At 32.2% G+C, this 27,702-nt stretch overlaps 2 protein-coding genes across 10 annotated transcripts in view; one reads left to right on the forward strand and one right to left on the reverse strand.

The window, feature by feature from the left end:
• Window positions 1-14,937, reverse strand: part of LOC134691273 (insulin receptor substrate 1-B-like) — a 33,890-nt gene extending 18,953 nt beyond the window's left edge. For 3 of the 7 annotated variants that reach the window (XM_063551701.1, XM_063551702.1, XM_063551695.1), the window contains exons 1-4: window positions 14,716-14,937; window positions 13,720-13,941; window positions 12,023-12,332; window positions 10,651-10,790 (exon numbers count right to left, since the gene is read on the reverse strand). In XM_063551701.1, coding sequence (XP_063407771.1) covers window positions 10,651-10,790; window positions 12,023-12,332; window positions 13,720-13,839 — 570 coding nt within the window. In that variant the 5' untranslated portion in view covers window positions 13,840-13,941; window positions 14,716-14,937. The other 4 variants (XM_063551700.1, XM_063551699.1, XM_063551698.1 and 1 more) reach the window with 4 other exon arrangements.
• Window positions 10,012-27,634, forward strand: LOC134691274 (uncharacterized). 3 transcript variants are annotated; one of them, XM_063551705.1, is made up of 3 exons: window positions 10,012-10,080; window positions 21,529-21,707; window positions 26,512-27,634. In XM_063551705.1, exons 2-3 carry the CDS (start codon window positions 21,573-21,575, stop codon window positions 27,211-27,213), a joined length of 837 nt encoding a protein of 278 aa, XP_063407775.1. In that variant the 5' UTR covers window positions 10,012-10,080; window positions 21,529-21,572; the 3' UTR covers window positions 27,214-27,634. The 3 variants fall into 3 exon arrangements, with proteins under 3 accessions (XP_063407775.1, XP_063407773.1, XP_063407774.1); XM_063551703.1 differs by lacking the exon at window positions 10,012-10,080 and adding an exon at window positions 19,161-19,284 and having other exon boundaries at window positions 26,512-27,629; XM_063551704.1 differs by lacking the exon at window positions 10,012-10,080 and adding an exon at window positions 19,847-19,934 and having other exon boundaries at window positions 26,512-27,633.
• Window positions 27,635-27,702: the final 68 nt, after the last annotated feature.

A 27,702-nucleotide genomic window follows, 5' to 3' on the forward strand; every position in this document is an offset into this window, starting at 1 on the left:
CAACATGTCGACTGCATCAATAGTTATACTCCCCCTAATGGTCTGCCTACCACGATTATTATTCATTAAAATATTTAAATATGTTTTTCAATAACAAATGATACATGGCAACTTTAATGCATTAGAATATTTTTCCTTGTGGATATTTTGTACTGATCAATCTGATTTTGTATCAAAACATCATTGATATTAAATTCATTTCGACATTCATTATGAAATGAAGCTACATGTACAACGTCACATGACTTTAGATGAAAAAATAAATTATTCAAGGTTATTGCTACAAAGTCTGGGTTTACAGGGGTCTGACAAGAAATTTTTCAAGGTGAGTCCTGGGACTCATCACTTTTACAAATGGTGAGTCCCAAAAGATTTTGTTAAGTCCAGGATGCATTTAATTTTTTAATATAATGAAATGTGACGAAATAAAACTAAAACGATGGGTGTTAATGTCGATAATCAGGGGATACAATCAGGACGTATCCCAGGGACTGACACATGTACAGGTTCCAAAAATGATGCATCCAGGAGGCTTGTATGGATCTTAACGAGAACCCTGGGTTAACAGTGAAACACCTTCCCTCAATATTTTCACGATGAATTAAATGTTAACTACCTACAAACTCAAAACTTAAGAGGTGTCATCTGTTTTTCAATGATTGGCACCTGAATAGAATTTATTACTATTTTTGAAATCTGTGACACTTGACCTAGCTGAGAATCTACGACCCTGGAACTATTGACCTCATACAATTTGTGGTGTCAGACAATTTGTTTTGTGACCTAAACATTCTACTGGAACCTTCTGGATGTCTAGTAATGACTGTATGTCAAATAGCGATATTTTTATAAAGACCCCCCCCAAAATAATACATTCCCTTCTACTCCTTGTAACTTATTAAATATATATATTGCTGTTCAGTTTCTATGTTGGTTTTTTTATTACCCCTTCCCCTCTTGGTATATTTTTTTCTAAATATTGCAGAAGGGAAACAAAATTTTAGGCTATTTAAACATTAATATAATGCTTTTGTTTTGGCTGCCATATACACCAATAAGTGTTTTAGCAAGTGCCTTTAATTTTTACCCTGAGGGTCAAATGGGTGAAAATACAATGATAACTACATTTCTTTTACAATTTGAATGTTTGAGACTCTTGCTCAAAACAATTTGAATATATTGTCATAAAGATGATAAAATACGACATTTAGACCATTACAGACATGCTAAGGGTGAAATGGGTCAACAGAATGAACAAAAATGACCATCAACCCTGTGCACCAAAATATTCAGTGGAATACTAGAAAAGCATCAGATATATTATATCTACTCTTTAGAATTTATTGACAAAATTATAATGCCTCAAATTTTGTTTACAATAAAAAACAGCAACGTGACAGATGTCATCAACATGGAAAAATAATTTTGTTTTCAAAACAATTGGCCGACATTTGGTCCTTATAGTCAATTAGCATCCAACGTCACAGGGATAATCAAGAGTCAAAATTATCACCCGTAAATAAAAATCAATGTCGGATTCTTTCAAAAACATTTTTGTACTTATAATAAACGTCATAGATCTAATAATAGATATGTCATATTAATGCATTCCTCGGCTGGTAATAAAACTATTAAATTACATGAAATTATCTTTAAAAAATAATCATGCCTTTTTTTTTATCAAATTATAATCAATTCCTATAAATTATAGAGTGAGAAATTTACATGTGGGTTTTACTTTTGCTAATTTTGTGATAAATAGTAAAAATGTCCCATTTTCTAACAGAGCAAAACTATTTGGCCAAAATTAAGGATACCATTGAACATCAGCTATCTTAAATTTGGCCTCATAATTAATAAAACTAGCTAGGGCAAAAGGTGTTCACAAAATTTAAATAGATAGGATAAGGGTCCATTTCCCCTGTATTAATTGCTTCAAACAAAATATAAAGTTTTCAATTACTCTTATTTTTCGCATATGTCAATAATACTCCATATAATAAAATCAATCAGTTCTATTGAACCAATTTTTACAAAATGTAAAAAAATAATCCGGAAAAAATGGAGTTTATAACCATCATGGTTAGAATTTGAAAAATAATCATGAGAAAACAATTTGTATTTTAAATTTGATACATGTTGTGTTTTTGTTTTTTTGTTGAAATAGATTTTCTCTTAATAATGTTTATGGAAAATTGTGGTAATGCACAAAAAGATATACAACTTAAAAACTATTTTTGGAAAACAAATATGATTGTAACACCTTTAATAAATAAATATTAACAGCTAGATAATATCAATAATTAACTGGGAAATAAATAACCCCCATTATCGTAAACTTGTTTACAGTAAGTTTTATTTTAACATAAGATAATAAAGAACCCTATTTACTGTCATCACTATAGACCAACTTATTCTTACAAATGAAAACATCTTCAGATGACCCCACCACATATTCTCCTTTTAAATTCTCTCCCTTTTATCTGTTATTGCCTTCACAAAAAAATAAATGCATGTTGTTTTTTATGGACACACGGTTTAGTGCACGAAATGTTACACTAAATTTATACAGTGGCGGATCCAGGGGGGTGGGGGTTCCGGGGGTTGAAACCCCCTTTTTTTGGATGATCAATGCATTTGAATGGGAGCACTTAGTTGGAACCCAGGGCGGGGCCCTTGACTTTTGTTTAGGATTAGGAAACCCCCTTTTTAAAATGGCTGGATCCGTTCCTGATATATGTACATGTATAATCTTTATGAATTTTATGATGATAAATTTAGCATACATGTATCTTTTGTTTTTGTTAAGACCAATAAGCATGATAAGTTAGAACTAGCTATATAGTAAGGGAGCTACCATTTGATTTTTTGATTTTTATGGGGGGGGGGGGGGGGGGGGGGCTAGGATGAAATTTGAAAAAAATAGGCAGGACAGGAGTTTTGAGTAAAAAAAAAAGGCAGGATGAGACACTTGCAAAAATAAAAAGTCAGGACGACAATTTAGGTAAAAAAAGTCAGGATAAACTAAAAAAAAAAAAAAAAAAAAAGGCAGGACTGAACAGAGTGAAAAATAAAAAGGCAGGACAGAGATTACAGCTAAAAAAAAAGGCAGGACAAAATTTTTCATCCTAGCCCCCCCATAAAAATCAAATGGTAGCTCCCTAATGTCAATATTCCAGACAACTTTTTTCAAGGGCAAAACCTATTCATACTCATGGTGAATTGTTTATTTTCGACTTAGTATGGGGTTGGCCTTGCTAGATAAAATATAACAAAACATTGTAAATGTATTTTATCGGTGGAATCAAAAATGTGGGACAATCATTGGTCGATTTAATTTATTCTTAAATTCTTGGTGTCTGACCTTCATGAACTTGCACATTTTTGAATTCTTGGTTTCTGACCTTGCACATAAAAAATGAATGAAAAATAATACATTTAAAATTTAATGCCTTTGTATTAAGTACAGACATATAAATTAATACCAAGTTCTATTTATTAACCTCTAACTGGTATTAGTGCACAACTTGTACTCAGTGACTATTTATAATTAGCATGAGATTACATTCATTATTATATGTAGATTAACATTTTTAAGACATATATTTACAGTCTATCTATAGCTAGTGCTTGCATGCAATCAACAAAATTTCATGTGCAAGGTTACTCTTTTCTCTCTCACAATATGCATACGCATTTTTCATTTTATATTTAAAGTACATGTCCATTTTGCTTCTTTTTACATAGACTTACAGGGGATCAAGCATTTAATGTGGGTCTAACCGCCCCCCCCCCCCCCCCCCCCCCCTCTCCAATTTTCAAATAAAATGTCAATAAAAATAAGCAAGTTAAACAAGGAAAGCATCTCCAAATAAAATAGGCAGAAATAAGAAATTTCATGTTTTGGTATACATGGTATAGTCAACTCCCCTAAAAATCTTATATTTCAAAAAATTAAATAGCAGGTGCATAACATTGTGACCTTTAGAAGACTTAGTGCCAGTTTATTTGAATTTTATCAAGCTGTTTTCAAGGTTCTGCATGTTTTTTGTTGTTTTTTACAAAACATTCTCACTTTCAAAATAAGATAACATGTTTTAAAATTATATAATAGCAAGTGCAATTTCAAAGAAATAAAAATATATTCCACGCTTTGTCACTTATAAATTGAATATATGCATGTATAGGAATAAAGAAATGTCTAAAAGTATTTTGAAAGGAAATCCCTCGAATTCTGATGAAGAAAATTAAAATGTTTTTAGCAGAAAACATGTACAGCTTTCTATTTTTCTCAACATAAAACATCCATGTTACATATGATGCCAAAAAGTGTTTATATAATTATTCTATCTCTGAGCCAAGGAGAAAAGTCTGGTACATTTAATATCATATATACACTTCACTTGTTTTGCAATAATAAATGAACTATCATAAAAGGAAGCAAACAAATTAAAAACATGGGATTTCATCCTGAATGACCTTGACCCTAGCAAATCAAGTTCATAATATAGTATTGATTGGTAACTTGTTTACTTCAATATAACATTCTTTTACAGTAAAAACAACAATCAAACGGATCTGATTATGCTATTTCTGTCTGTCCGAAATCTGAGACAGTCTAAAAAGGGGACCTCAGATCCCATGCACTTAGATTGACATTATTGACTGAGTTTTTCTATCTATTAACTTGATAAAACCTTGCTATTTTTGTACAAATGAATTTAAAGTCATTCTAATCTTTTAAAATAAGGCAAACATTAACAAGTTATAGTAATGAGATTTGGTTGATTGCCAATGAGGAAAATATCCACCAGAAATGATCAAAGCATGAGGTTGAAAACCGTACATACAGCCAAAAACTAGACGAAACCCATAAGTTTAGTAAGCAAGTAAATGAAAAACAAATATGGCAGACAGCAAGCACAAACAAACAATGCATTAAAGACTCAAAAAGAAAGACTCAGCCCATGAACACAAATTAAAGAGCCTGCACCTATGATCATAATAGGCTTGTCATTTTTCAGCGAATAAAGTTCCATACATTGTAACTCCTCAATGTCATATCAAAAATTTATAAAAATAGACTAAACTCTGATAACTTTGAACAACACATGTATGTAAAATTCAAAAATTAATAAGAATAGACAGGGAGCTTTAAATTCCATCAGTAGGTATACCATAAAAATGATATTATGTCCCTTAAACAGGTGAATAAAAATCGGGTATGTTTTGGAAAATATCAACAGTAAAAACAAGAATGTGTCCAAAGTACAGGATGCCCCACTCGCACTATCATTTTCCATGTTCAATGGACCATGAAATTGGGTAAAAAAAACAATTTGGCATTGAAATTTGAAGATCATATAATAGGGAACATGTGTACCAAGTTTCAAGTTGATTGGACTTCAACTTCATAAAAAAAAATACCTTGACCAAAAACTTGAACCTGAAACTCCCACTTTCATTTTTCTATGTTCAGAGGATCATGAAAATGGGGTCAAAAGTCTAATTTGGCTTTAAAATTAGAAAGATCATATCATAAGCAATAAGTGTACTAAGTTTCAAGTTGGTTGGACTTGAGCTTTATAAAAAACTACCTTGACCAAAACCTTTAACCTGAAGTGGGACGAACAAACAGACAAACGAACAGACGGACGGACACAAAGACCAGAAAACATTATGCCCCTCTACTATCGTAGGTGGGGCATAAAAAACTTAAAAACGGCTTGACTCTTTAGCATGTTTAGATTGGCAAGAATTTTGCTGAGCACACATTGCACATATATCATACTTTTAATAACATGAGACAGGGGGTATACTTCAATGAACAGATGGAATAAGACAACCATTGTTACCAATGAGAGAATTATCCATCAAAAACCAACAGACAACAATCATGACAATGTGAATATTACTAGACAAAGTCTATACAATCAATTTCCGAAAGTCTGCATACAACATGTACAATCCTATGTCTATGCACTTGATTTATTGAACATATAAATTTGTGGTTTATCTTCAACCTCAAATCAACAGAAATTGGTATTCAATGAATAATAATGAATCCACAGTATTTAAGTTAAGCTTCAAGTAGTAGCATGGCTTGATGGTAAAACTTTTAACTGACTGTAAATGCATGGAGGCAATCCCTTATAATCAATGTCAAGTCATGATAGTAAATAACAAGAGCTTGTCAATATAACTGGAATCTGGGTCATTGTTACATTTATTGGTGTCATTATTGTTATTAATTAGGTCAATAACTCCTGTCCATGGCATATCATTAAACTTGACCTCCATATTGTTATCAGTAACAATATCAATATTTGAAAAACAATGGTTGAACAGGACAATTTCAAGCTTGGCATATTATTTAAAATCCTGTCTATTGTAGAAAATTACAAAATTATATATTGTCTACTAAATAGATATGTTTTTTTGTTATTTTTGTGGTTGGACTGCTGTCTTGTTGACAAAGACCTTTCATATCCATACCGCCTTTTTTTCCGCCAATACAATAATTGATTTTTCTCTTTAGCCATTGGTAATAAGCAGAAATAAATTTATCAAGAGTTTGGTCAACAACTGATCATAAACACAATTATGCATGTTTACAATACAGTTAAATTACATTACAAAAATAGAATTAGCGATTTACTGGTTTATTTCAAAATACAGTTTTGTTCACAGCAAATGTACAAGTTTTAATTTAATTATCTTTAAATATTCCATTTTTTTAGGACTTATATCAATATGATTATTAAATGATGTAGCAATACAGATTAGTACACATTAATCCATATCAGATCAGCTTTTTCCTGAATAGTCCTCTCATTTAGTCGTCTATGATGAGGAACTTTATAATCTTAACAACTACACACTGTAGGTATACCAACAAACTGACATTCAATTGTACTTTAAAAACCCCAATAACAATGTATCAATGTCTGGCTGACCAAAGAACTTTATAATCTAAACAACTAGTCAACTACACAGTGTACGTATATACATGATATATATACCAACAAACAGATATACATGTACAATTGTACTTTAAAAAGTATAAAAAAACCAATAACAATATATCAATGTCTGGCTGACCAAAGAACTTTATGATCTAAACAACTAGTCAACTACACAGCGTAGGTATATATACCAACAAACAGATATACAATTGTACTTTAAAAACCCAAAAAACAACATGAACAATGTATCAAAGTCTGGCTGACCAAAGAACTTTATGATCTAAACAACTAGTCAACTACACAGTGTATGTATACATACCAACAAACAGATATACAATTGTACTTTAAAAACCCAAAAAACAACATGAACAATGTATCAAAGTCTGGCTGACCAAGGTACATAGTCACACGTGTTGTTTACTTCTAACCACTTTCCAACTTGTATATAATGTATATCCTTGAGTTTCTTAAGTTTAAACAATCCAGGAAGACAGATATTTAAAGTCAAATGTTGTAAACAAGATTTATACAAGTATTTAATCAAATCTAAAGCAATTTATATCGGTTAAAAAACATGGGAAAAACATGTGAAAATTCCCTTCATTGTTTAAAAAATTTCATTCTTATCTTTCCAAACCACAATTTAAGCTAGGTATCATCATGATCATAGTATCAGAAAACAGGAAGTATATTGTACATGTAGGTGTCTGACTTGCACATTTTACAATACATCATTACAGAGATGAAGTTTAATTTAGTACATGTAGTTTGTGAGAAAAACGGGACGAAAATGCTTGATGAAAAAAATGGATGGACAAAGTGAATACAATACACAATATACATATAGCCCTAACTGAAGAGAGGGAGTAAAAGTGGGGTGGCATGCTGAAAATGGACAACAATTAAATATGGGAGTATGGGGGTGGGGGTGGGGAGGTGTAAATTAACTGAATCATGTGAATAGTCTGGTTAGCTGAACTCAATCATATAAACACATGATACATGTACACGAATGTCTCTAAAAAAGACTAAGCATATATAGTGTAACCTGTGTTATCCAACAACAAAAAAATATTGGATTGAGCAGGGTGTCTCAGAATGAATAATCTAGTGTCGGATTAGACAGGTTACACTTTATATACATGTATATGGACCTGTTTGGGTAAAATTCCAGTAAAATGGATTTTTTTCAGAAACCATTCTGTTCATGACCAGTTATCAAATCTTGATTGCAAAGCTTTTACAACAATATTAAAGTTGCTACTCTTTATTTTACCAGGGATGATTCCAGGTGTTTTCAAATTGGTCCCTTGAACATCAAATTGGGAATTTTTATTCTAATTGGGAATTTTTCAAGCATAAAATCTAAGACGAAATAACATTATTTTCCTGAAAAATGGAAAATGTATATTATTAAGTTTAACCTGTACACTGATGTTCATGTAAGTTGTAACATTTTGAATAATTCTGGATGGGCTAGCCTACTGTTATTACATGAATATCATTGAACATGATGCACTATAGTCTATCATCTTAGCTATTATAGTTACCTAGGCCTATTACAAAAACATATATTTCAGCTAACATAAACCACTGAAAAAAATCATTCATCGGGTATTTTTTCAACAGCTGGTCATCTCTATAAATTTACCTTAATTCAAATGGATTTCAAATTGAACTGGTCAATTGTTGAATTCAGAAAAGCAATTACAAAAGTTCATATACTTAATTGATAAGATATTTAACATGTTTAAAGCATTGAATCAGTGTTCTTTAAAATTATTTGGATCATCTTCAAAACTTTTGAAATAGTTCAATAATGATGACATCATATTTCATGAATGGTCTATCATCAACATTATTTTCAAAAAACGCTCAAACTTTTGTCTTTTGAGGAAATAATTTCTTTTACGAAAAAAGTTTTTATCATATTACATAACCGGCCCTGCTGGGCGATCTGCTTTTACGAGATCAGCGTCCATTAAATCTTATCCATCAATGTTATATCAAAATTTGAATTTGCTCTCTGCCAAGGTCTGCTTTGACACCCATTTTTATCAACCTGCTGGGCGATCTGCTTTTACAAGATCCACTACTCCCATAACATATTAATCAATTGTATTCTGCTGCTAAAAATTTTTCCCACATGTTGACATAATTAAATTGTTGTTACTAAGATGCGACCGTGAACAGCATTCTTATCCGGATTTTAAAACGTTTTGACAACAAACTATGAAAAATTATAGTTGCCTTAATCGGTAACAGAAACTTTTCCTGAAATATCAATTTTTATTTTATTTTCCTGAATTGGGAATTCATTGTCATGTACATTTATTGGGGCTGCTGGCCAATTTAAGGGCCGCTAAGCGACCCTAAACTTCATAGTGGAATCATCCCTGTTTACAATCCACTTGGCCCTTACAACATTCGTGTACAAGATACTGTTTAATACCCTAGAGGGCATCAGTACAAATAAGTTATACAATAATAAGATCACCAACCAACAAAATATCCTGTACATGTGGATTCATGTATTTTGGTAAATTGAGGGGGAAATGTATTTTAAAGGATATATTTGAATTCACAATTATGCCCAAACTGCTCACTACACATTGAAAATTTGCCCAGAACGGGTATACTGTTCTTATATGAACATATTGTCTTTAATGACCTTATAATAGCTAGGAGTCGGTTTCACAAAAAAACCTTATGATTTAGATTGATTCTAAGTCATGAGAAAATCAGTATATTTTAAGACAAATCTTAGTCGTAAGTTTTTTTGTGAAACTGACTCCAGCAATATTGCTGTTCAATGACTGATTATTTTCTGCCCAGATTTGTGTATTCATAATGACATTGATTATAAGGTGCACAGATTTTCTGTTTTCAAAGTTTGTCTGTATGACTCCAGCTACAACCAGAAACTACTTTTAGCATGTTTAGAATATTGTTTTGGCCTACATGTATGATTGAACTTAGTAGTGAACTGTCAATTTCTGACAAAGGTCGTGAAGCTCAGGTAAGATTATGACCTGTGCATATAAACATACATTGTAACACTCCCAAATATACCATTTAGTGTTGCAGTGATAGAGGCGGAGGGTACACATTATAAGTAAGTTCTATTTGTATAGGTATCAGATTCAACAGGGAGCTTGTCAATTGTCAAGGGATGATTGTTGGTAATATTCATTGTGTTGATTTTTTTTAAATATAAATGGTCTTGAAATGGTTTCTTCATTAACACAATCGTCTTATATTAGTATATTCATGATATTAGATATAAAGTTGAATTCTTTGATTCATCCTTTTTATGTCATGCTTTCTAACAAATTGAACCTCATAATTTTAGTAGTATAGACAATAACAGTATATACATGTACTTGTACATGTAATAAATAATAAGTGGTGTCACAAGATATTTATAATTTTTCGCACATTCCAATATTTCGAATGAACCCATTTAATCAGAGATCTAGAAAAGTGGTGGTTCTTGGGATTTGACCACCAATTTGCAAAGGACTGGCACAATTTTAGTATCTTACAATACTAGCAGACTAGCCAATAGAATTAATAGTGAGGACCACCATATTTTTCTCAAAGAACCACCAGGGTGAAAAAGATTTCAAGAACTCTGACTTAATACCAACACACAAACACAGGACACGATGTACAGATTACTTACCTGAAAAGTATGTTCTGGTTTATCGGAGTTTCTCTTGACCATACAAATATCACTGTCAGACAAACATAGTCTATAATCTCCACAGATTCCTCGAATCATTCCAAGTCCTTTAGGTTTCACACTGACCTGCCAAACATGCTCTGAAAGAGAAATTAAATATTAAATACAATTTAAGCGGGGTTGAAAAGTGTGATAGCGGCTTACAGATACAAAATGTAAGAGGTACATTGTTATTTGTACATTTATATTGTTCCTACACAAAATCAGTGAAATCCAATTACCAACAACCAAAGGTGTCTGTCCTTGAAAATGACCAACACTTTGTTAAAATATATACAACATGTACAATGTATTGTTAAAATAGTACTTTTATATGATAATCGTGATTATAATAAATTATTACATTGGTTGCAATGAATTACATTGATTTCCCAGTTAGATAAAAACCGATAACTTCACATGTGAAATAAACGTGGTTATTTCACTCTCTGACGTCATACAACAATAGGCGTTGTCAAGACGTCGATAACGTCGAAACAAAACATACGTAGGAAAAACATATAGTTCCTTGCATTTTGCACATTAATTTCATAAAAAAAAAGTAATTTGACAATGTAATAAAAAGTATAACTAATCGCCGTATTTGAATATCAAAAATAAGACAACTTGTGACCGAACGCCGCTATGGATTAAACTCGTGCTGCGCACTCGTTTAATCCATGCGTCGTTCGGTCACGCGTTGTATTATTTTTTGATATTCAAATATGGCGATTAGTTATACTATAAATATTCCACTTTCATATACATGATATACTTCATTTACTTAAAATTCATATTTTTTTTGTCTAAATTGTAGCTAATGCCCCTACATGTACATTTGTTTGCAATGATTTGTGTTAACTGAACCTGAAGATTAACAGTGTTTTTAAGTACACTGTAGCATGTGTGTAGTGTACATGTATATATAGTGATATATTGACTGTTTCTGATGAAAAGGTTATATCTTTTTTTAGTATTTCTACTGTAACTTCTCTAACCCATAATTTTGATTTTGACTTGGCAGTTTTTTTATAATTCAACCATGTCATCCTGTCCTATTTTAAGCTACATTTTTTTAGATGTACATGCTCAGGTGGATTTTGCTTTATCCACCCATCCACAGAAATTTTTTTTAGCTTGTAGTGGGCATTCGATCAATTACTTTTGTTTAATAAAATTTTTTTCAAGTACAATCAATTGAAAAAAGCAGATAAGCATGATAAGCATAAGTTATCAATGTTTAAAAAAAAAAAGAGATTATGGCTAGAGTGGGCACAGGTGGGCTGATGGAAAAAGCAAAATACACACGGGACTATTGTGTATATGAACTTACCAAAATGGCGCTTTGGCATTTCTCCTGGTGGTATGAATTCATTTTGTAATTTCAATAACAAATTTAACCATAATTCCTGTTCAACGGCATCATCAGCTACCACAGAAAAACATTCATCTTTGGTATATAAAGCTATTGCATATTTTTGACGAGAGTCATTTTTCTTGTTTATATTGAAACATGTATGAAGTATCACTGAACGTTTTGGCGGAAGACCTGCTCTTAATTTTTTTTCTGAATCAAAATATTCCAGCCGCGCAGGGCCACTACTACTTGTAGATCGAAGAACAAAATATTTTTTCTTGTTAGTCTGAAAAATAGAAATGTCATGAACATAGACATGTGATAGATAAACATTTACACGAATCAAATGATTATAAGGTAAAGAGTCTATGCAGCACAATAACTTTATGATCACCTTATTCATCTGTTTGTCAATGTGACATCTATTGAATACAATCAGAATGGTGACATTAAATATAATGCCTCATGTTTAGAAAGTGCCACACGCTTTGGAGTTTAAGCATGTTAAGATCATTGTCAACAACTCTTTGAGAGTCTACATCTGTACAGTAACTGCTAGTATACGTAGTCCTTTGTTAATTTATGTACATGTATCATTGTCATTTCATTTCGTTTCTTTTGTTACCACTACATGTATATATTCTAACATCAGACTGGGACCTCTTTTGAACTGAGTTTTACTCAATACTGTGCATATTGTTGTGTGTTTGATTTTTCTACATTGGCCATAACAGGTAAAGGGGGAGGGTTGAGATCTCAAAAATCATGTTTAACCCTGCCGCATATACATGTATGAGCCTCTCCCAAGTCAGAAGCCTCTGGTCTTTGATAGTCTTGTATGCAGTTGTATGACGTTCATTATCACTGAACTAGTATACACATTTTTGTAAAGGGGCCAGCTGAAGCACGCCTCTATGAGTGTATAAGTGGGAGTTTCTCGCTGCATTGAAGACCCATTGGTGGCCTTGACTGTTGTCTGCTCTTTGGTTGGGTTGGTGTCTCTTTGACACATTCCCCATTTCCATTCTCAATTTTAACAAGTACAATGGCAGTGGAAAGGGACAACAAGCTAAGTTTGCCATTTATACAATATACAAGCACATGTACAACATGTACAATGTATAAGCTAATTTTCCTGTGGCAGTCCAAATTTTTTCTGACATTTCCCAATGGCCTCTACCACATGACCTACTGTTTGTATTAATGGAATTGTTCTTGTCCTGAAAATGCTTGAAATATTTGCCACTAGATATTAAGCAATCAGCAATTCATCAATCAATCTATTGAATACACAAATTGACATTCATCAATTTATTGTAAACAAATAATAGTGAGAACCCGGGTGTCTACAATGTACCCCATAGTAGATTATTTTCGCGGGTGTAAAATTTCACTATTTTCATTGAATCAGGTATACAAAATATTTTTGGCGGCTATTATTTGGGGGATTCAAAACTTTTATCAATATCATTGCAGGTTCACTTTTATATATTGGTGGAATTTATATTGGCGATTTTGTTCTTTCCGCTAAAATTTACAACCCGCAAAAAATAACCAGCTATTCAGTATTTGACAACATGCCAACCTTACACTTACACATGTCAATGTTTAATTTCAGTGAATGAGTAAACCTGCGTAAAAACTGTGTGTAACATAGAAATTAATCAATTTACCTTTAACTTCTTCAGAATGCCTTCTCTTTGTATATCTGATCCAGGCAATTCAAAGGATCTGGTTGGATTTGGTGTCTCAAAATCCATACTACCATGCATTGATGATGACATGGTGGACATATTTAATTCCAAATCACTTTTAAAACAATATCATAATTCCTCAAAAACTGCTGTTATTTTATTATTTGCAAAGCACATCATTATTTTAACAAAGTCATCAATCTGCAAAATACATAAAATATAATTATAAAATCAATTTATAATAGTAGACAAATAACTCTATGAGTATTCGCAGTATACAATAACAAAAGCAAGGTCAAATTTATGTAGATAAACATTGTATTTTGATAACAGTCCATATTTTAAATAATAAATAAACATACCAAGCTGTGTATATACAATATAGTAAATTCCATAAACATGCTTTGAATCAAAACTTATTTTTAGGATGTTCACAGTTTGGACACAAGATAAACATTAAAACTGTTAAATTCCAATAAATAGTGCTCTACTTCTTGTTTACTCTTTTGTCTCATATCACACCTGTTCTACAGAGGCATAACAAACAAACTGGAAGTATGACAACTAGTAATTATGACACAACCTTTATCTGTATTTTTGAATTATCATCCAATTGATTTCTGATATATTATTTTATAACATTTACATTTCATCTTTTGTTATATTGTCCTTAATTTCAAATGAATTACTATCCTACACACAAATAAAAGGAACACACAACCACAATTAACAATGAATACACAGTCAGTGGTTGTTTTTAACAAGTAAACAAGTCGTTATTTATCAATTTCGGAGGTAAACAAACTTGCAAGATAATCCTGTTGGGTTTAGTTTAGGGTCACTGATCAAAGCTGTCTAGGGTTTCCGATGAATGATTTTTTTGTGGTTGTAGACGATTTGAGGTTTTCCATTTCCTTCAATAATTATTGGGGATTGTTTGTGGGATTTAGAAGTGCACATCAAAATAAAATTTACATTTTTACACGCCTGAAGAATTGCACCGTGGACAAGCACCTGTTGGCTTCGTCGCTCTCTTGAAACCATGGCAATTTAATCAATAGTGTTTGCGACAGATTAATCCATTTTTAAAGTCGCTCAAAACACCAAAATATAACATTAAAGCTCATGCTGCTGGTGTTTTTGTAACAGTTTCAAACACGACAGCTGATCAAGGACGGATAACCCATCGGTAGCCATTTTTTTTACTTAAGATCACGTGACATTATTTGTCGTAAACAACTTTTGCGCACGCGGAATAACCTTCGATAGTTCAAAGGCCACAAGATACCCCCACTATCACAAGAGTTTTGAAAGCGGGCGCATTTTGAAATGTAAAGACCCAATATTAAAATTAACAATAGAAAAATCCAATTTATTCTATTATAACAATACCGGTGACGATACTAATAAAGATAATCTATCAGCTAAACAACAATGATCAACATACCAAGGACGTATAACCAGACGCAAACTTTTTCGGAGGTGAAATTATCGAACAGTCATTAAAATATTCTTCTAGAGTGGGTGCAACAAGTGGGGTGCAATGTAGATATCTTGCCAAGCGAAGTGTGACGAGAAATATTTTGTGGTAAAATTAGCGAGAAATATTTTGTGGTAAAATTAGCGAGAAATATTTTGTGGTAAAATTAGCGAGAAATTCATAATAACATGAATGGTACCAAATTTCCTAAACCAGATGCGCATTTCGACAATACATGTCTCTTCAGTGATGCCCGTGGTCAAAATATTTGAAATCCAAAGATTATTAAAAAGATGAAGAGCTATAATCCAAAAGGTCCAACAAGTATAGCCAAATCCGTGAAAGGAATCAGAGCTATGCATGACTGGAAGATACATTCCTTAATTTAATTAATTATAATTTCTAACATTTTGTAACAGCAAATTTTAAGAGGCCAAGTCAGTAAGCACTTAGCTTCATAAGGAATGTGATTTTTTGCTAAATCATAGGAAATATAACCTAAAAAACATTTTTTACCATATTTGTGCAAATATCGTACTTAAACTGTTTCCAAAGTAACGAAGTTCATATAGCATGCTATATAGTCTATAATTTTGGGAAAATCATCAAAAATATGGCATTTTAGGTCAAAACAACAAAGAAACTGTAGATAATATTTATTTTCAATAATTCCCATAAAAATATGATCAATTATAACAAATAACAATATGTTAGTTGTAACTTTATATATTATTTTGTAGTTGCTATGGTAACTTGAAGAAAACATGTGTTTTCGGTTAAAAATGAAGAAAAATGTTAATATTAAAATAACACAAACAAATCCGTATTTTTATGCCAGTACCGAAGTACCGCAGTACTGGCTACTGGGCTGGTGATACCCTCGGGGACTAACAGTCCACCAGCAGAGGGATCGACCCAGTGGTAGTAATAACATTAACGGTGCCAAATTTCCTGCACCAGATGCGCATTTCGACAATACCTGTCTCTTCAAACTTTCAATCTAAAACTGCCTCCGATGATCCCTGTCAATCTACAATCACTATAATTAACCTATTCATTGACTACCTCTATATATATTTTCTAGAAAATGGGACTGAACATAAGTAAAATAGAGATAATCCTAAGTACAAAAGCTGACCCTCCATATAAAATCAAATCCAGCGAATGTTATATATATGTCAATGGTTGCTAGATTACTGGTGTTGCATTACTATTTAGTATTAGTCAATCGAATATATTCGGGGGTTTAGGGTCTTGATCGCTTAGTTTAAACATGTTTATTTATAGTGGATTGGGAAACAAGTTATTAAAACTTATATCAATCCCTTTCCTCTTTGCGGGTGCGCGTGTTGTCTTGTAGTGGCATACTAGCCTGCTCTTTTTCGAAATCTACAAGAGTTTAACGTGCTAGAGATAGTGTTTCTCTGAACACAGTTTAGTTATGATTTATCGTCCCCTTCCGAAGGACTATCATTGTTTCTCAAAACCATACTTGCAAATGGTGTTCTTCCCGGAATTGCAGTTATCGATGCACCAACCTCATGCTTCATCAAAATTTATAGGTTATAAGAAAGAAACATATATTGACACAGAGATTTTGAATAATGATAAAAAATAATAAACTGAGCTTTCGCTTGAACCAGCATTTCTATCTTTCATTCAGAAAAATCTAACCTAGACTGTTTTCTTGGCCATTATGAAATAACCAACCCAACCCAACCGCGAGCAGGGCGCTTTCACCCTCTTCGTGGAAAGTGAGTTAGGGAATTTTTTTGAACTTCGATTATCAAAGAAATTGTTTATAAAAACCACAACTACAATGTAACAATTGTTTCAACTGCTAAAAGCCTATGATATTTGTCATCAAACGCTGCTGTATCACAGGCACTCCATTGGAAGACCCACTATCAACGTATATTTACTTTCAGTGACTGAATTTTCGGCTCTCCCTTATAACAGTCACACCATTTGCAAGTATGGTATTGAGAAACGATTATAATCCGTTGGAAGGGGACGATGCCATTTCGTCTCAACAAGTACTTTGTTATGCTGAGGACAACCCATGATATTTTTTTTATATAAAGTAAATTTAATGCGAATAAGATGAAGAACGGACATTATTCATACATCTCTGTCTGGTGAAGGGGAGACAACGCATAAACAATTTTGTTAATATTTCCTCAGTCACGCCTATAAACTCAGATAAAATTAAGATTGCCTGGTCATTATTAAGGTCGTCTCAGACTCCTGATCATTATTGGAAGATGATGATGTGATGAACACGATATAAATAAAAAAAAAATCAACTCCGACATAAATGATCATCGACAGCAAAGTTTTATATTACATATTTTGGACTACGTATAATTCAAGATGGTATAATAATATACTGATTAAAAAACCCTATAATCATAGTATAACCGTTGATTCTAAATAATGATCAGTTAAACACAAACTTTAGTTAACTGATATAAAAAAAGTTCCTTTTGCTGCATATTAACAAGATTAAAAATTGAAGCCACATACAAGGGATGCGAATTTTTACTTATCATCTGTTTCCACACGACAGTATAAAAATATTAAAATTACCCACATTTTTTTTTCAGTGGTGTGTCACTGGTTGTCGATGGTTAATGTTTATCATACATTTGTTACTCGTAAACTGATTTGTTAAGAACTAGGTCGTTAGTTTTCTCCATTGAATTGTTTCATCTTTTCATGTCGGGGCATCTTATAGCCGACCTTACGGTATGGGGTTTCTCATCGTTGAAGGTCTCAGATACGCGGTTGTCAATATTTGCTTTCGTTTAAACCGTGAGAACACATTTGAATCTATTGATACAATGGATTTTTGAAACCCCTGAAATGATTGAAATCTCAGGAAAAATGAACCCTTCTTCTTTGGACTTTCGCTAAAAAAAAAAGATGGCAAAGAAAAAAAGAAAAGGTATACATATTGGGGTTTATTTTTTTTAATGTAAATGGACAAAATTCTTTGAAAAATACCATAATAACCTTTTTACCATAATCGTTTACATAATTGTTAACATGAGTTTATATCTTAGTATTCTCAATAAACCATATATATACATAGGTATAGAGAAGCCATGCAATTGTGTACAATATTTACAACAAGACAGAACAAACAAAATAGTTGCTAAGACAATATATGAAGTCCATTTTAGCCAGGAGCACATACACCTGTGTTAATAATCTGTATGAATTTACATAATTTAATCAATACTGATTTGTTTTTTGAAGACATGATCTGTTTGTATTTGACAATATTTGCATTTTTAAATAATAATGTGACAGACAATGTTTCCTGTTTTCTTCAAAGTAGTTTAAAGGACGCAATTTAACTGTGAACTCATTTGACTGACTTCAGAGTGATGATTTTTCCAATATTAGCAAAAAAGGCTTATTGCAGGAACATTTTGGATAAATTCTATATACATGTAGATCTTCAACAAGAAATTTGGTCATTTAATCCTCCTCCTTAGTGAAGGACAGTGTTATTTCAAAATCATAAAACAGTAGTGTTCCTTTATTATATATCGTCATCCGATTATCAAGTTATGGTTATTTATTTCAGGCAATTGATTACTGAAGTGATAGTAGATAGTAGTTAAACAATCTCAAGAGTTGAAACTCTTCTTCTTCTTCTTCTTTTTCAATTACATTTTTTCTGCTTCTTCTTCAAAATTTTGTAAATAAATTCTTTCTTCTATTTCTTTTTCTTCCTGAACATTTTGTAATTTTTTTCTTTTTCTTCTTTTGGAGGGATTGCAATCGGGGCTTTTTTTGTCTTTCTTCAAATTAATAATAAACGTTTCTTATCTAAATGACCATACTTTTATCGAGACTTTTATTATCAGTGTCAAACATGTCTACTGTACAGATTATTTTTAAATATTGACTTTAACAAATCCAGGTGTAATGTTATTTAAATATCGAACTTTCTCTAAACAAACACTAAATTTATGCAAGTTTTATCAATAATTTAAAAGTCAATACACACACACATAACTGGCAGTGTGTCCCACAGCCATATGTGCAGCAAGGTAAGTTCATATGTTTTGTTAAGGAAATGTTATTTTCTGCATTTTGATCTTTATTGTAATGTTCTTATAAAAAAAAAACCAACAAGATATATCTTGTCTAGTGTTAGATTAGCTCATAAATGTTTACAAAATCAAATTATCTACCTTGGTGAACAATGGTTAAACCAATAAGCTATTTAAAATCAATATTCACGTTTTATTTCGGGGGGTGGGGGGTGGGGGGGGACTAGGAACACAAATTGGTTTATACATATATTCAAACTCGTTTAAAAGGTTACCCACGGTGAAGATGATTGCCAATGAGAGACTCCTCTCAAGAGAACAACATGACAGAGAAATTAACGACTTTAGGTCACCGCACGGTCTTTAACAATGAGCAAAGAACATACCGCATAGTCAGCAATAAAAGGCACCGAAATAACAAATGTAAAACAATTCAAAAGAGAAACTAACGGCCTAATGTATGTACAAAATAATGAACAAAAAACAAATATATGTATTTCATCACGGCAACAAACGACAACTTAAATGACACTGAATCACAGGCTCCTTCCTGACTTGATACACACATCATGTGGTGGGTTGAAACATGTAAGCGGATGTACAATCCTCCACTAACCTAGGACAGTGCATGATGTGACAGAACAAACGTAAGAACAAACTATACAAATCATATGGATAGAAATAGAAATACATCTAACAAAAACACAGAGTGAACATGGTCGGATACTGGACATCACAACAACAAAAAGACACTAATAACAGAACTGAGAGTACTTACTGGCAGCAATAGTTCAAAGCAAATACAAACTTACATTGTTTTCGGTAATTTCGAAGATGAAAGATGGAATATTTTGGTTATTTATGTCGGAACCAATTAACATATTCGCGTAAACATTTTCCAAAGCATTTTTTTTTTACTATTACTTTTTATTCTAATAAGTTAAGCGTGGATTCGAGCGTCACTGATGAGTCTTTTGTAGACGAAACGTGCGTCTGGCATATTTACAAAATTTAGTCCTGGTACCTATGATGAGTTTATTAAGAAGTACCATGACCTCCATGTATTACAATATCATATGTCACAAGCAACAGCGGTTATAACCACTGCAGTGAGGTGCCCATCAAATCTTTCATATTACAAAAAATATGTTTTTACATTTTCCAAATTTTTTGTGCTAGTGAAAACACAGTTTTCATACCACCTTTTAGAACTCTAGGGAATTCGCCATCTAATTAAAATCAAAACTCTGCACTCGCTTATTTTTGTATACTATGTTGCTGGCCACAGGAAACTTGGCTCGTTCCAACAACTATGAATGAAATTAGAAAGAATTTATATGCATATTTCTATGCTCTGCCCATACTTTTTGAATTCAACAAATTAGTCGTAAATACAACAGCCGATTCGTTTTTATGAAAATGATTGATTGTTTGATTGATCGAATAATTGCTTAAACGAAAAAAATTGGGGACTGATTGTTGGCTGCTTAACTCTCAATGACAAATATTTCATGGATGTTTATTACAATTATGACAATGATGTTAACTGATTTGATAATTTTCATTTAATTCATCACTCAAAGTAGAAATAGTAAATAACGCCCCGAGGTCATATGTTATAGGATAAATTGATTTGTATGAGTGCTTTGAAACGAAACCGTACGGTAACCTATAGTTGTTAATTTCTGTGTCATTTGATATCTTGTGGAGTCAGAGTTGTCTCATTGATAATCATACCACATCTTCTTTTTCAAAAGTATTTTAAAAATTATATAAACGAAGGACACCAAACGTTTGCATTAAAAATGTTTTCATTCATTGATGACTTTTTCTTCTTCTCAAAAACGTTTTAGCATGACAGCATGCTATATGATCCTTAGGGGTCAATGCCTCTCGTTCAATTATGAATTGAATGCTTTTTTTTGTAGATTGCAGTGCAAAAGCGTTGAACGAAGTACATTTTGTATGAAGCGCACAGTCAACCTTTTACAACCCTATAAAATTACAGAAAGACGCGTTCATTACTTATATTTACATTTTTTTGCTAGGATCATGAAAACATGACTTAATTCTATCAAGATTTCCTTTTATACATTTCATTTTGAAATGAGGTAACTGATTGAGAATGGAGCAAGATTTCTGTTAGCCGATCAAAACAACGTATTATAATGAAACAGAAATGTAATATAATTATCATATAATATATTCTGCCGCCATATGGAGATCTTATTTTTGTTGCAGTCACATGGTACACCAATAGTCCAAGGGTTCATCTGTACGACTGAATGATGGACGAATTTGAGCGACAATCTCTGTACAACTGCCGACATGAATTTTACGACAATGTAGATAGTGACAAATTTGTACAAAAACTACAGAACCATGGTGTGCTTTCTGAAGGTCAAAGACAAAAAATACAAGTAAGTAAAACAGCAAGTAACTTTCAGTCAGATATATGAAAAAAGAAGATGTGGTATGATTGTCAATGAGGCAACTCTCCACAAGCGACAACATTAACAACAATAGGTCACCGTATGGCATTGAGCAAAGGCCATACCACATAGTCATCTATAAAAGGTCCCGAAATGACAATGTAACACAATTCAAACGAGAAAACTAACGGCCTTATTTATATTCTCTTCTTCAATTTGATTTATCAACGGCAAACACAGAGCGGTCTGAAGACTGTGAGAAGACTGCATAAGGTTGATTTACTTGTGTATCATTCCTCTTACATATTTAAGCAAATACAGTATATTTTAAACTACACAGACTAGCACGATGTGTCTATTTTGATCTAATATTCAAACTAATTTTATTCTATAATGTATGGAACACCACGACTGCCTTATGTTAATAATCAGCATTATACGCAGTGTTCACAGCATTATATGAAGTGTTCACAGCATTATATGTAGTGCTCACAACATTATATGAAGTGATCACAGCATTATATGCAGTGCTCACAGCATTATATGCAGTGTTCACAACATTATATGAAGTGCTCACAACATTATATTAAGTGCTCACAACATTATATTAAGTGCTCACAACATTATATTAAGTGTTCACAACATTATACGTTTTTTGTTGTATGATGAGATTGATGTATGATGAGATTTATGAATGATGAGATCATTCGGTAAACTTCGTTTTTTAGCGGAAATTACCGAAAACATAATTGGTAAATTACGGTAAATTAATGCCCAGCAAACAAATTTAAACAGTTATTATTATATATGTGATCATTAAGGCAGTATACAATATTTAAAACGGATTGAAATAAGTAAATTAAGAAGTATGATCAATTTAACCCAAGTTTATTCCACCCCATGCGGGGCGTTTTAAACTTATTTTGAGGATTAGTTTCACCATATTCACAACTTAATATGTCTATATATTTACTAGAACACATCCGTGATATCGCGGGTCTGTGACTGAATTAAAGAATATAACTATGCGTAAGCCTTATTTTAGTATTGGTATTGTCATCTGATAAAGTCATGCCGATTATAAGATGAAGTTTTCTCTGATTTTAACATCTTTCTGTTTGAATCCGTCCACCTGGAACTTGTCAATTTAATATTGGTATTATTGATTTTGTTTGGAAAACAAAAGTCTCTGGAAAGGAGTATTTTTTAATCAACAGTTTTGTCCTTTATGAGTTATGAATAAAAATGAATCTTTGATTCGCTGTTTTACGTCTAACAAATTGAAAACTGTACATGCTGTACCTATACGCCTTATTTTAAGTCCAGATTTTTATTATTCGTATTGCCATCTTAGAAAGTCATACTGATTAAAGTACTACAATCGGGAACAATGTGACAATGATTGAATTGATTCTTAATTATTGGCAATATTAATTATGTGGAAAACAAAAGGGTCTGGAGTGATGTTATTTTTAATCAACAGCATGGTACTATATTAGTTATATATACTCTCAGATCAGTACTTATAGTGTCTTTTTATTGTTGGGATATACAAGTACCCGCCCACATGCACGTTCACTCTATTTTCTTGTTAGATCATATGTATTTATATTTGTACCCATCTAATGAGTTAATATAAAAAAAAAAAGAAGATGTGGTATGATTGCCAATGAGACAACTATCCACAAAATACCAAAATGACACAAACATTAACAACTATAGGTCACCGTACGGCCTTCAACGATGAGCAAAGCCCATACCGCATAGTCAGCTTTAAAAGGCCCCGATACGACCATGTAAAACAATTCAAACGAGAAAACTAACAAGCCTTTTACAACTGATTTTCATAGTTCGTTCTTATGTTGTTCTGTTACGCCACTGTCCCAGGTTAGAGGGAGGATACCAACATCCCGCTAACATGTTAAAACCCGCCACATTTTGCATATATGTGGCCGTCCCAAGTCAGGAGGAGCCTTTATTTCAGTGGTTGTCGTTTGTTAATTAATGTGTTATATACATGTTAGTTTTTCGATCGTTTGTTTGTACATAAATTAGGAATATTTTTCGTTTATCATTTCGGGGCCTTCTATAGCTGACTATCCGGTATGGGCTTTCCTCATTGTTGAAGGTCGTACTGTGGCCGTTTAGCTGTTTAAAATTTCTGTGATGTCATTTTGTCTCTTGTGGAAAGTTGTTTCATTGGCAAGCATACCACTTTTATATATATATGTACCGTGCAAACTGACGAACAAACGTAGTAAACGTTTTATTCATTCCCACAAACTCAATTTTCATAAGAGATGATAACTTTAAATGAAAATGTTAAACAGGGTCTTGAAAGGGTAATTTTTTCTATGAAAGTTTAAATTTCTATATAAGACTGCTGATCATATTTAGAAGACAATCTTAGTATTTGCCGTGCTAAAATGCTTGTTAAAAAATGGAATAATTGATGTAAAGTTATGTTTAACACCTACAGTGCAATGCTTTAAACTGCATTTTCCATATCTGTTAGATACTTATTCATGTAAAAATGCCAAATTCTGAAAATCGATGCCAAAAATCACTAGATATCATGACATATATAAGCTAGCGTAATATGGCACCTATGTGTTATAGAAAGCTAACTGTTTTGTTTAAAAGGTAATTAAGCTTTTTAAAACTGAGTACGGACTATAAAGTGGCACCTTGCTAAATTTCTTCAGTAGGAAATGAACTCGAGAATATATCATACAAATTTTCCTACGATATTTCATTAAATAAACTTTTTATTATTTAACTTTCATTTTGCAATTCGTATTTCTTACGACGAACAGAACTACTTCAATCATTCACCTCTCAGTTTCATCTGTTCCTTACTTATTTCAATCAGTTTTAAATATTGTATGCTACCTTATGATAACATGATTTTAATACCTTTTTAAATTTGTTTGCTGGGCATTACCGTAATTCACCAATTATGGATTCGGTAATTTCCGCTAAAAACGAAGTTTACCGAATGATCTCATCATTCATAAATCTCATCATACATCAATCTCATCATACAACAAAAAACGTATAATGTTGTGAACACTTAATATAATGTTGTGAGCACTTAATATAATGTTGTGAGCACTGAATATAATGTTGTGAGCACTGAATATAATGTTGTGAACACTGCATATAATGCTGTGAACACTGCATATAATGCTGTGATCACTTCATATAATGTTGTGAGCACTACATATAATGCTGTGATCACTTCATATAATGCTGTGAACACTGCGTATAATGCTGATTATTAACATAAGGCAGTCGTGGCGTTCCATAATAATGTATGTTTAAATAATTAATAAGTTCACTAATCGGTAATATGGTTAATAATATATGATTCTTAATTACATTTTAAAAAGATAGTACCAACGACATAAAGTCTAATAAAATATTCTACTAGTAGAGACAATATTCGTCCAATAACTTTATAAACATGCACACTTTTTGATTCTTTATGTTTTTAATTCTATAAATGGACAAATGCTGAAATCGTTGAAAGTGGTTAATGTACTTTGGTAGTGACATTACCAATGATAAATGGAAAAAATAAATAAATATAAATATGATAATTTAGGGTTTGCATTCCAGTAAGCATTCATGATATTTCACTTGTTTAATTTTCTCAAGAATAAAATAAAACACCATTCAAGATTTGAGTATATTTTATGAAAGTTTGTCGACCCATTAAACCGTGGACAATATATATTAAAATAAACAAATGAATGTACAAAATACAAAGTAGCTGCGGAACCGTAGCTCTTAGGTCCTAATGTTATTTTTTGAAAAATAACATCAGGACCTAAGAGCTACGGTTCGGCAGCTAAATACGAAGACGATATGTCAAGCACTTTCACTTTTGACTTGTTAACTTTATCAATGCAAATACATCTTACATAAATATTAAATATCTATTACAACATTCCTTTTGTCTGAATGCGTGCATATGAATTAGTTACCATTCTGTACATTTGCGTGATAGACACAAGTGGGAATACCAGATCAACGCCCTAAGTTTATAACACCAACTGTAATCCAAAACATATTTGACATTTTGTTTTGTTAATTATTTTTTTTAAAAGTACTATTTTCACTCCATGTAACAATAGGTAAAGCCGGTTCGTCGAAAAAAACAGTGTAGTCCGTACTGTCTGTTTTCTCACCTATTGAATTATAAGCCTGGTACTTTTGTTAACTATTTACAGCACTGGGTCGATGCCACTTCCTGCGGATGTTTTTCGTCCCCGAGGGTATCACCAGCCCAGTAGTCATTACTTCGGTGTTGACATGAATATCAATTATATGGTATATTTTATAAATTTACTGTCTACAAAAGTATGATTTTTCCCAAATACTCAGGATGTTCTTATCCCAGGCATATATTAATTTAGCCGTATTTGACCCTCGTATTTGGAACAACTTTTTGGAATTTTTGTTCCTCAATGCTATTATTATACATTTTACTTAACATGTATGCCATCATAGTTTTGTAATTCATTTTAGAATATCGTACTGCATTTGTGTACCTCAACTATTGTGTTTGTATTTACAGTGTATGTTTCTCTGTAAACTTGCACTTAGTTTTTAAAGAATAAATCTATCTATCTGTCTATCTATTGCACTTTCTACTTGTTTGGCTCTATAACTATTTTAATTTTAGCGTCACTGATGAGTCTTATGAAGACGAAACTCGCGTCTGGCGTATTAAACTATAAGCCTAGTACCTTTGATAACTATATTCAATCAACATTATACATTTCAGAGATGTAAATCCAACAGAGAAAAGATGGCCAACGTACTACAAACTGTGTCATTTGGTAATCAGGACTGTTATCAAAACATTGTGTCAATAATGAAAGAGGAGTATCCCATGATAGCGAACAAAATGGAACTGGAACTACTCAAAGAACGAACAAGTAATTCACGAGATGTAAACGAGAGTTTAATCGAAATTATAAATGAGCAACTTCTGCCTATTGTTTATGGGAAAGGACAGAGTAATCAAGAATATTTCAGTTCAAAGCGTCCACATTCTTCAGTATCAAAACTATCCGAGTTGATTCGTCAGCTGCAACTTAGGTGTTTGAGAATCCTTAACGTTAAACCTAGTGAAGCGAGGAACACAGCACTTCCCGTTTTAATAAACAGAAAAATTAAAGAACAACAGGAAGTAGTGAGACAATTAAAGGAAGAAATAAACGAGATAAAATCACCGAAAAAGAAAAATCAATCTTTACATGAGGAGCTAGACGAAATAAATCTTGCAGAAAAGATATTCCAACTTAGAAAGGAGTTACAGGACCAGCATGAACGAGTGAGACTATTACAATTGTCTGTTCATTCGAAAGAATCAACAGTTTTAGATTTGAAAACAGAAAATGCTATAATACAAAATGAAATACAGGACTTAAGGAAGCAAAGACCATCCGGAAAATTGCAAGTCAACCTTTTATTTGACGACTGAACTTAGAAAGACGGCACGATTGCCTTTAATTGTTTACATCCACTCCATTTACATTTTGGTGGATAGTTATCTCATGGCAATCATACAACTTCTACTTAATTTTATATATCTAATTAGGACCGGTTAAAAGAAACCCTTTTTAAAGTATGAAATCAATACAGATGTTATTGTTTTGTGTTTTTGTTTGTTTGTTCGAATTTATATGTGCTACCTGACCCATAACGGAATATTCCTTATACCGTATTGACTTTATACAACACATTTTATAATATAGAACCCTATAGGGAAAACCAGAGAACTCCTTTTGTCTGAAAACACTGTCAAACATCCAAACATACTATCCACACTGATTTGTGTCCACACTTGTAACTTTATAACATATTTTGAACTTTAATAAGTAAAAAAATGGTACAAAAAATCAATGTTGATCAGCATTATCTTTTTTAAATCATAGGAAGAACTTTTAACTACTTGTCAACTACACACCAA

The sequence above is a fragment of the Mytilus trossulus genome, chromosome 11 (assembly GCF_036588685.1).
Source record: "Mytilus trossulus isolate FHL-02 chromosome 11, PNRI_Mtr1.1.1.hap1, whole genome shotgun sequence".
Taxonomy (NCBI): Eukaryota; Metazoa; Mollusca; class Bivalvia; order Mytilida; family Mytilidae; genus Mytilus; species Mytilus trossulus.

Coding starts and splice junctions, on each gene's coding strand:
- LOC134691274 (XM_063551705.1), top strand. CDS start 21,573: ATGATGGACGAATTTGAGCGACAATCTCTGTACAACTGCCGACATGAA. Junction 21,708..26,511: donor GTCAAAGACAAAAAATACAA/GTAAGTAAAACA, acceptor TATACATTTCAG/AGATGTAAATCCAACAGAGA.